Raw genomic sequence first — 12,112 nt, 5'->3', positions numbered from 1 at the left:
TCAAGGCTGGGGGTATATATCTGTCGGAAAAGCCGACTGATACTATTTTACGTGTTATCTAATATTTTGTAGGGACCTTCGGAGGAAGAATCGTGTTTTTCAATATTTTAAATATCTTCCTGAAAAGGAATCGTGGACTTTGAATTGAAATAAATACCTGACAACAGAACACTTTTTTAGCACTTATTGGCAAAAAAATCGTCTAAAGAAGCGAGGTATACAGGATGAGATAAAAAAACGGCAAAAAAGTTAAACGCCATAATTTTTACATTTTTATTTTTTTAATTTTATTGAATGAAAGCAAAAAATTTCGGAAATGGCATCAAATTTAAGAATAAGTTTAGATTTCTCCGAATTGGTCACCTTTGGTATGAAATATGACCTCTAAACGGCCAATTAAACCGTCACACGCTACCCGAATGTTGCTCTGCGGTATTTTGCCCCAATTCCGGCGAAGCACTTGCTAGAGGTGATCGACACTTTGGTATTTTTTAGTGCCAACCTTGCTCTCCAAAATACTCCAGAGACAATAGTCCAACCGATTGGTATCCGGAGATTTTGCTGGCCATTAGGCGCTGGAAATGAAGCGAGGAACCTCATTTTGTAACCATTCTTGGGTGGCGGTGGCGTGCTGAGTGCGATGGTGCTGAGTCCTGAGTCCTGTTGGAATGACCAAGGTCTGCGCGCAAAATGTTTGCGTGTCCAAGGCTTTAATACCTCCAGAATATTTTCGCCATAATATTCGGCATTTATTCTGATATTATGGTCGATTAATACGAGCGGAGAACGACCATCGGCTGTTATGGCGGCCCACACCATCACCATGGCCGGCGCTTGAGTTCTAGTGGCCAACCGATGGTGCACATTTTCAATTGACCTCTTTGGCAATTAAACACGATCGTTTTGTTTGTTTACAAACTGCTGGACAACGAATGTTTTTTCTGCTCCGAAGAAAACCAAATTCGGCAGTTCACCACTTTCGGCCAAGCAAATCAACTCTTTAGCTCCGCTCTTTTGAGTCTATTTTCTTTCTGTTGCGTTGTAAGTTCTTGCACTTTCTGGAATTTCAATGGCTTTACCCCGAAGGCTCATTTTTCAATATTTGTCGAATGGATATTATTGCAATATGTTCAGCTCACGAGCCATTTTTCTGCCACTGCGAGGCGAGTTTCAATCAAGTCGCGTCTTTACTTTTCGAACCATGTTTGCTGATGTTGCTGTTTTCTTCCTTCCACTTCCTTGACGTCAGGATACGCGATGGTACGAGACACAAAAGATTTATTCACATTTAAATGCTGCAGTGCTCTAACGATAGCCACTTGTGGTTTTCCAGCCAAATAAACTCATATTATCACGTCTGAATTCCATCACGAATAACTTTTTTTCTGGAAAATTCTCACCAAAATGCTTTTGTACGCTTGTAAACAATATAATGAGCTGTCACTGGAATAATTTTTACAGCTGTCGGACGAGTGTCTTAGAAATAGCAGGAGTCTGAATTTGGTTGCAGTTTTTTTATCTACAAAAATTTTCGCAAATTTAAATTTTAAAGTTCCATATTTTTGGCAATGTTAGCGAACAGACCTAATGTATATTATATTTATCTCCGCCGAAGACGCAGTCTCCGAAGGCGGTAATGGAAGACTTCTCGGCTATGGAAAGAATGTTAGGCGACCGCAAACATATAACTTGTGTTTTTATGGCTTCATTGCCAGCTGAGAATTAAATCTGAGTGCGCTCTAAGCCTATCTACTTGATAATACAGAACAGTGGATATTTTCATATTTATCTTTTCAAACAATCACACACACATGTTCTCAAACAAGTTTTGAGCATTTTACCGTTTTGTTGACGGTACAAAATTTAAAAAAATTCCAAAAAGAGTAATGAATTAATAATTTAATTAAATTTTATTATTCTATGTTTTAATTAATCTTTCCGATCTTTTGCTCTCTCTACTTTCAGATGGGCCTTAACCTGCCAATGTTACTTGCCAATCATCCGCCATTGGATTCGTGGCATCCATCTGGTCCATTTTCCCCGCCTCATGTCAACGATCGCAATCATCAGCTGCATGTAACCTTGCCGATGCCATTCTCTGCCCCTTCGCACAGTGATTTGAATAACACAGCTGCCGGTAGTTTAGGTGGCGGTGGAGGAAGTAGTAGTGGTGGCGGCGGCGGAGGTGGAGGAGGCAGCAGTGGCGGACGAGCCAGTGCCGGTGGGGGTATTATTGGAGGCCATAGCATATTTGGTGGCAGCAGTAACAGCGACTTCACCGGCAGCCCCCAAAAACCCATGGACACCACGGACATCGATAACGATGACAACGACAAGGAGCCCGAGGCCAAATGTGAGCGAACATCATCGACACCGTCCAACATGCATGACACGTCGCTAACCTCAAATGATGGCCGGCTGAGTTCGGGTCCCAACGGCGGTACACCGGGGGCCATCAGTGATGCCGGCGGAGGAGGCGGCGGCAGTGGAGGAGGCAGCGGTGGTGGCGGCACAAGTAGCTTAGCTGGAGGTAGTGGTGGCAGTGGCGGTGGTGGAGGCAGTGTGGGCGGTCGTCATAGCACAGGTGCCTCCGGTACTGATGCCGGTTCTAGTCCTATACCAAATACAAACACTTTTGAAGCTCATAAACAAAGACACTTAATACCGGGTGGCGCTCTTGCCAGTGGGTCAAGGGATCAAGATGATCTGGATATTAAACAGGAACTGCTGGAGAATTACTTTCATGCACCCCATCCGCCACCGCCGCCCGGCTCACATCGTTCCTACAGTTCGGCCGATGAGAATCGCCATGCGGGCGATTGTCCCGATGATTTTGCTCAAGATTTAAGGGTAAGTGCTGCAGCGGCGGCCGCAGCCAAAGGTCTTGACTTTAGCCGTTTTGTCCTGCCACCTAGTCTTAGACGTTCCACCGAATCCATTGATGAGAAATTCTCCCCGCTCAATATGCGCAAACTGACAGCGTCCAGTGCTTCGAGCAGTGCGGCCGGTCAAATGCTCATGAATTCTTTACTCTCCAACGAGAGTATGTCCGAGGACAACAACACCTCGATCAGTGAACGGCTGAAGACATCGTCGAGTGTGGGCGGCGGCAGTGGCGTCGGTGGGCCGAATGGCCTCAGTAATTCCCAGGATGCTAGTTCATCAGCGGCGGCTGCAGCAGCGGCAGCTGCTATCTATGCCGAAAGTCTGAATAAAGATGACTGCGATTTTATAGGTTCTAATGTTAGCGTTAAACTGCGTTCCATGGATCGTACACAACGTATTATAGCTGAAAAACTAATCAGTGAGGTACTCTACTATGGTCAGTTCAATGAGCTGGAGCGAAGCGCTCGAATACAGCCCAAGTGACACATCCTAGCGAAATTTTTGAGTTCACGTTTTATGAATTAGTTGGAAGGGGGGAACAAAAGGAGAATTCCATGTTTTTTAATTGAAGAAAAAAAAAAAAAAAAGAATTGAAAAGAGAAATTAGAAAGCTGAGAGAAGTTGCTTCCGGAGAATGCAATAAAAAATGAGAAATGAAATTTCGAAATGCTTTCTCTTTTTAGGGGGATATTCTTTGAGTTTGGAGTAAAAATTGTAGCAACTCTTCTCTGTTATTCTCCCTCTCTCTACCTATGTCTTTTATATTCTCTCTCTCTTAAATTTTTTATTATGTATTTCTCTCCCGCTCCAATTTTTCGTTCTCTCTCCCTTTACAAAATAAAACAATTGAATATTGGAAGGTCCATTGATGAGGCCAGCCATGAAAAACAGCTGTTTTCCCTCGAACTGTCAAAGTCTTTGTAATAAGAGTTAATCTCTTGGAAATGTAAACAAAACTTTTGACAGCTTAAAGGGAAATCAGTCAAAATGATTTCTTTAATGGGCCTTGCAATATTCTACGTTGGAGATATTAAATATTCCAGAGAAAGATGTAATTTCCAATAGTGTTCACATTTCAACTCAGGGTTGTATTTCTTTGCAAAAAACACAACCCTGGCGCCACAACTTACCTGATTTAAAGACAAAACATAGTAGAGCTTTAATTTTATGATAATATTTTTTATTGTTAGTTATAGATTTTTGGTTAATTTTTTTTTCTAATAAATTATTTAGGGCTGTATTACTGGCGTTTTGTTTTGAAAATACAAAAAACAAAGTTTGGGATATTCAAAAGCGAGATGTTCTGTAATTGTATTAATCTTTATTTTAAATATATAATTTTAAAAATAGTTGAATATTTTATGCTGATATAAATTAAACCTTATTGTGAAATGGAAACCAATTTTATTTGATTTTTTATAAAATTTTTATAAAAATTGCAAAGTAAATCACAAAAGTAAATAAAATGAAGTTAATTAAAATTTGTCTAAAAAAATAAAAAAAATATATATAATTTAATTATTTTATTTATATGTTAAAAAATTACTGTGAAATTAAAACCAAATCCATTTGATTTTTTTTTATAAAAATAAAAATTTCCTGGATAAAATTAAGTTAATTAAAATTGAAAAAATATATAAATTAATGAATTATTTTATTTATATATCTAAAAAATAGTAAATTACTTTGTGGATAAAAATTAAAATAATAATAATAATAATAATAACAATAATAATAATAATAATAATAATAATAATAATAATAATAATAATAATAATAATAATAATAATAATAATAATAATAATAATAATAATAATAATAATAATAATAATAATAATAATAATAATAATAATAATAATAATAATAATAATAATAATAACAATAATAATAATAATAATAATAATAATAATAATAATAATAATAATAATAATAATAATAATAATAATAATAATAATAATAATAATAATAATAATAATAATAATAATAATATTGTAATAATAATAATAATAATAATAATAATAATAATAATATTTTTATTAATATAGATTATATATTATTAATTTTTTTCTTAGATATATAAATAAAATAATCGAATTATTCATGTATTTTTAATAATATATATGCAATAATAAAAATAATAATAATAATATTGATAATAATAATAATAATAATAATAGTAATAATAATAATAATAATAATAATAATAATAATAATAACTATAATAATAATAATAATTATAATAACAACAATAATAATAATACTAATAATAATAATAATAATAATAATAATAATAATAATAATAATAATAATAATAATAATAATAATAATAATAATAATAATAATAATAGAAGTAATAATAACAATAATAATAATATTAATATTATTATTAATAATATTATTTTTCTTATAATTATTATTATTATAATTATTATTATTATAATTATTATTATTATAATTATTATTATAATAATTATTATTATTTTTATTAATGTATTTTATTATTATTTACTTATTGTTTTTTTCTTAGATATATAAATAAAATAAATTAATTATTTATGTTTTTTAATAACATATTAATAAAAATTATAATAAAAACAATAATAAATTACACTTTGTAAAACAAAAAATAATTACGAGGAAATTTCAGCAAATTACGAAATTACAGCTAAAAAAGAAGACACTTGTATTGACGTTTTGAAAATTTACATCGAAACGTAACCTAAATAGATAAGGGGAAAGTTTTCCCCCTTCCAAACTATTGGATATTTTCAAATTAAGAGATATTTAATGTCTTTGGCAATATTGCAGAGGAAAATACGAAGAATATTTTTTTTGGAAAATTTTTACCTTCAAACGAGTCAAAAAAGTTGTCTTTTTGGTACTTTTTTCAAAATATGTTTTAAAACTCCCTTTAAATGGGATCATAGCAAGACAAAATATTCAACAAAATTATTCGCCATAAAATTCCACTATAGGTTCTAGAAGACATAGAAATAGAGATATCTTTTCTTTGGTGGCTTATAGTGAAATTTGCTGAAGAATAGAATATCATCCCTCATGTCTTCTACGACCTATAGTAGAATTTGCTGACAAATATTTTTGTAGAACATTTTGACTTGCTAGGATCCTATTTAAGGGGAGTTATTAACCATCCTTTCCAAAGAGGGCACAAAACGCATTTGTTGTCTAGCTTGGGGGTTAAAACTGTCCAAAAAATATATTCGTCCTATTTTTATCAACAATATTGCTGGAGACACTATATACCTAAAATGTAGGGATTCCGAGAAATCCTAATTTGAAAATTGCCAAAAGTGTATAGGAAGGGAAAACTCTGTTCACCTCTATTTAGGTTAATATACAATTTAAAATTTCAAAACGCCGATATATGTGTCTTCTTTTTTTTAGCTCTTCTTCCATAATCTGCTGAGTTTCCCTCGTAATTATTTTTTGGTTTTGCCCAGTGTTATCTTCAATTTTATGTTCTTGTTTTTACAAAAAATCCAATAGAATTGGTTTCCCATCCCATCTCCTTCACATCACACACACCTATATTCCAATAGTCTAACTAATCTATTAACAAATTGAGGTATAGAACTATCTCTTTTAAGAATCCAAATGGTCAAGTAACCCAAAAAGAAAGGCTATAACAGGAGGTCCTTTTTACCAAAGTTTTTTTTTTTTTTCTTTTCTTTGATTTATCCAAATCTCGATTCCTATGGCATAGAAAAGTATCTGAGACCACTTTTTTATGTTTCTATGTTTTTTTCGAAATTCTAAAACTTCAATGTCTAAAAGTTGCAAACTAAATACCAAAGGGTTCTTTTCTCACTGTAATTCCTGGAAAATATAGAGTCCTTATTTAAAAAAAACAGGATTCCTTTCTCACTGTATTTCCATAAGTCAGTCCGTTTTTTCATTTGGGATTCAGACCTGGGAAACATTAAATCCCTATTTCCAAAATTCAGGGTTCTTTCCTCACTGTAAGTCCTTTTTTTTTTTTATTTTACAATAAAGTCAGGCCGGTTTTTTAGACGGTTTTCAAACCTAGAAAATATACAGTCGATATTTCCATAAAAGCCAGGTCAATTTGCACTGCGTAGGAACTTCAATATGTAAAAGTTTCAATCTAAATTCTAAAGTTCTCACTAAAAGTTATTTCCATAAAAGTGAGGCCAATTTTTAATCAAGACTCAAACCTGGAAAATATACAGCCGTTTTTTCCATAAAAGGCCTATTTTTAGTCGAGATTTACAAAAATTAGGGTTTTTTTAGTCAGGATACCCCTGAAAAATATAAAAGAAAAATGGAAAAAAATTGCAAGTCTCCCTCAAAAATCAGTCTTCATGTCTCTCTCTTCCCACTCTTTGAGAGGAGAAAACTTGATGTGATGTGAGAGAATGGTCTCCTACGATATTTTTCAATGTAACTTATCTGTCTTAATTTTCTCTTTTTTTTTTTTTAAGTGTATACCAAATTAAATCTTTTAGTCGGGATTCAAAATTGGATAATATAGAGCCGTTAATTCAATTAAAGTTAAGCCTATTTTTTAGTCGAGACCTAAACATGGAAAATATAGAAACATTATTTCCTTTAAAGTCAGGCCGATTTTTTTAATCGGGTTTCCAGAAAAATGAATAAAATTTCAAATCTCCCTTAAAAAAATCAGCCTTTACTGTAAGTGAAATATAAAGAGTAGTTTTTCCATAAATAAAGATAAGCGGGTTTCAAACCTGAAAATATAGTAGAAAAATAAAAAAAAACTAATCTCTCTCAAAAATCAGCTTTTATGACTCTCTCTTCCCACTTTTTGAGAGAGGAGGAAACTTGATGTGAGAGAATGTCCTCCTACGATATTTTTCAATAAAGCTTATCTGTCTTAATATTCTCTATTTTCTATCTTGTATAGACAAGTTTGTTTCTTCTTATAGACAAATGACCTATCCAATTATGAAAATTTGAAAATTAGATTTCAAATAAAAATTATCAGATTTTTTTATTTAATTTTTCATATCAATTCCGATATTGATATTTTTACTTTGACAAGCATCTCTTTTTGAAGTATCCCTTGCTGTTAGGAAAATAATTAAAAAACAAATTGTATTATATTTTGTTATATATATAATTTATTATTTTCTACAATATTTAGCCAAGTAAGTTGGCTAGAAAATTTCCTTTTTTTTTTTGAAAATTAAAAAAAAAATATTTCTTTATTCCGGCTCCTTGAATATCCCCAACTTTTGAAAATTTATTTTCCCCAAAGCAAACTGTATTTAGTTCATAATAATTCTATGCAGCTAAGTTAAGTTCAAAACCCATACAAACAACAACAAAATACAAAAGTGTAAACATAAACCAAAGAAATACAAAGTTTTTAAAAACAAATAATTCCAAAAAATAAATAAAAAAATAAAAATATAGCAACAACAACCACATAATTCCATAAATATTAAAAACCAAAACAAATATTATGAACTAAATACATTTTGCTGGCATTTCTTCTCCCAACAAAAAAAAAATAAAGAACCAATAAAAATGAAACTAATTCGAAAAAATAAAACACCGAACAATTTTTTTTGTGGATATGAAGAAATACAAAGTACCTCGCTGTTAGTTTTTACTGTAATCACATTTATTTCGTTTTTTTTTTGTCTTTTTTTCGCAATGAAAACAAGAACTACACTCAAGTCATTTTTTTAAACAACAATTACAAAAAAAAAAAGAGAAAAAAAATACATTTTACAAAGAATGGTAACAGAACTTCAATAGTTAATTTTTAAATAAAAATAGTCATTATTTTTAAATGAAGAAAAAACCACAACTCCCCCAAAAAACAACAACAACAATGTTCAACAACAAATCAAGTCATAACTACTAGAACAGTCGTCTTGTGTTTTTTTTTTTTAATTTTTTTTTATATACATATATACACACACAAAAAAACACCATTATATACAACTTATACAAACCCAAGGAAAACAAAAACAAAAAAATATTTAAAAAAATCTTTTAAAAAAATAATATTATACATATATTTTCTTAAGTTGTTTTAATTTTTAAGTTATTTATAATATAAATATATTTTTTTAGTGAAATTATTTAGTCTCGTAAGTCCATGAATATTGTAAATTATATTTAATGAAAACAAAAAAACAAGAAATATTGTAAAAAAGCCACACACCCCCACACAACCGAAACCACCCACTCTCTCTCTCTCTCTGTTGAGTAATGAAGTAAAACTTAGCTGGGTTCTGGGTAAGGATGTGCGTTTGTGTCTTTGTTCATCTTTATAAGGTAATAATGAGAAAAAAAGATTTTAGAATTTAATTGTTTCAAAAACATTTAGTAACTAAGTTTGAAAAAGAGATGAAGAAGAAGAAGAAAGAAAAAACCATGTATATCTGAATAAGTAAATTTACAAAAAAAATACAAAAACAAAAAACAACAACAATCACCAAAAATCTAAACACAAGTCATTGTCTTAGGTTTAAAACTACAAAAAAAAAAACAAAATAAAAAAGGGATACGTAAAAAAAACAACAAAAACTAAAGATGTATTAAACTGTATATCTGTGTGTATGTGGGCTGAGAAAAAGAGTTTAGCTGCGAAAATTTTGAATTGCAAAAATTACATCGAAAAGGACAAAAAGACTAAAGGTGAGAATACATAAAACGTTTTTTTTTTTTTTTTTTGACTGGCTTAAGTCATCGGCTGACTTCTTCGGAAAAGAACAAAGGAGCCTTTGTTCCTCTACGAAGAAGCCAGCCGATGACTTCCGCCAGTCAAAAAAAAAAAGTTTTATGTATTCTCACCTTTATTCAATACATCTGTTTAAAAACATGTTTTATACCCTCAGCCACATGGCTAGAGAGGGTATATATCATTTGATACGCTCAAAACATGCCTAGTCGAAATGGCGTTTTTAGACCCTATGTCTCTTTGAACCAAATCCGTTTCAGGACATTTGTAGTCGATCTAGCGATGGACATCAGCCCGTCTGTCTGGCTGGCTGGTGCGCACGACAACTCTCAAAGGGAGTATCCAATTTAGTGCAAACTTGGTACATCGTAATATTTTTGTCAAACTTAGATCGAGTTCGGAGATGGGCAATATCGGTCCACTCATTCCGGAACCACCCGGCCCCTGATAATCCAATTTTACTCCAACTTTGCAAATCCGAATATTTGCGTCAGTGCTAGGTCTGGTGCGAAAATGGAAAATATCGATCCACTCTATCAAGTACCTCCCCCACAAAGTTTCAAAATTTTGAATAATTACAACTCTTATAAAATGTGATGTAAAAATCCGATTGCCTTAAAATTTCACACATCCCAATATTTTTATAAACTCAATATCTGGTGTTAAGATGGAATATATCGGTCCACTCTTTCTGCTACCTCCCTTACAAAAGGTACAAATTTTGAATAACCATTAAGATCATAAAATGTGAAATTAGCATCACATTTAGACTTGGCACATCTGAATATTTCCATCAACACAGGATCTGTTATAAAATCGGTAGAGACCGGACCATTCCTTCTGGTACCTCCCCTACAAAGGGTAAAATTTTTGAATATCCATGAAGCTCATAAAAAGTGAAATTAACATCCAATTCCATTCCAGACTTGGTACATATCATAAAGATGGTAGAGATCGGAACATTTTTTTTTTGCTACCTGCCCCACATAGGGTTCAAGATTTTGAAAAAAAAAAATACAAATCGCTCAAAGAAAGCGAAATAAGCATCCAACTTTCCTCAAATTTCACACATACAAACATTTTTGCTAATACGAGATCGGTTGTGAGGATGATATATATCTGCGAACCCCTTCTAGTACCTCACCCACAAAGAGTCAAAATTTTTAATACTCAAATAATTTCAAACAATTCCATTGGAACAATGTGGTTGAAATCATACAATTACCGAACATTGGAAAGTACCGCTTTATGTGGTTCACAAGGATCTTTAGTGTTCACATGGAACAGGTGATATGCAACAAATTCTGTTATACCTTTCAAAAAACCATAAAGTGGGTTAGGCCTTTATATGGGGCCATACCAAAACGGGAACCTCTATAGACAATTTTATACAATTTTACCAAATTTGAAACAATTTCGTGGGTAAGTGGGATTATCGAGTATCGGTGGGTATCGTTATATGTGCGCTGTAGGAAAACGTGGACTTAACTATTCAATGTTCTGCCACCGAAGTTAGAACCCATTATGAACTACAAATACCAATTTTTGGACAAATGTGCCAAAAATAATCGAAATACCGAATATCGGGAGGTACCGTTATATGAGGGCTATTGCAAAACGTGGACCGTTATATATCATCTTCAATACCAACCATCCTAGACACATTACAAATTGTACTGCCAAATTTTGAAGCTCTACGTCAAATAATGTGGGTTGTATCGTGATTTCAACAGACAGACTTAGAATTTTATGCTGATTATGAAGATATATCTTTATGGGCTCTACGACGAATATTTAGGGATATTACAAACGGAATGACAAAGTTAATATACCCTCCTTTTCAAGGTGGAAGATATAAAAAGAGTTTGCCGTTTCTTAAGAAAAATAGTCCCCACTTTCGAAAAAAGTTTCTGAAAAGAAAAAAATAATTACCTCTTGGGTGACGGCAGCAATTGGGGTTTTTGAATCTGGCGTGCCGTGGCATACCTCCATTAACTACCATTTTTATACAACCAGCCTTATGGGTATATGTATAATTTGATGCTGTCAAAATGTAGCGTATGGAAATAACGGTCTTAGACAATAGGCCTGCTTGAACCAAGTCTGTTCAGGGAATTTGAAGTCGATGTAAGAAGGTCCATCCATCCGTTCGTCTGTCTTTATCGAAGGGAGAATCCGATTTGCTCCAAATTTGGTACATCGAAATATTTTTACCAAACTAATTTTGAATTCAGAGATGGACAATATCGGCCCACTAGTCAAGATTTTCAAAAAAAAAAATCTCATAGAAAAGATATTCCGATTTGGTTTAAACCCAAAAATTTTTGTAAGCACAAAAAAAGTTGGTGTAAAAATGTGATATAGCTGATCACTCCTTCTGGTACCTACCTAACATTTTCAACAGCCATAACGCTCATAAAATATAATTGGATTATTTCGAATTAGGTACATCTCAATATTCTGCAATATGTGGTGGGAAGATGGGGTATTGCGGACAACTCTTTTTGATATTTTTTAAATTGTTCCTAT

General features: G+C 32.4%; 1 protein-coding gene across 2 annotated transcripts in view; it reads left to right on the top strand.

Moving 5' to 3' along the window:
* The window catches only part of LOC105262174 (uncharacterized transmembrane protein DDB_G0289901), a 151,678-nt gene extending 147,414 nt beyond the window's left edge, over positions 1 to 4,264 (top strand). For both annotated transcript variants that reach the window (XM_059125655.1, XM_059125654.1), the window contains exon 3: positions 1,966 to 4,264. In XM_059125655.1, coding sequence (XP_058981638.1) covers positions 1,966 to 3,369 — 1,404 coding nt within the window. In that variant the 3' untranslated portion in view covers positions 3,370 to 4,264. The remainder of the gene's footprint in view (positions 1 to 1,965) is intronic.
* Positions 4,265 to 12,112: the final 7,848 nt, after the last annotated feature.

Source organism: Musca domestica, unplaced genomic scaffold (assembly GCF_030504385.1).
Source record: "Musca domestica strain aabys unplaced genomic scaffold, Musca_domestica.polishedcontigs.V.1.1 34, whole genome shotgun sequence".
Lineage (NCBI taxonomy): Eukaryota > Metazoa > Arthropoda > Insecta > Diptera > Muscidae > Musca > Musca domestica.
The sequence above is the reverse complement of the archived record's forward strand: the minus strand, read 5'-3'. Positions and strand labels throughout refer to the sequence as shown.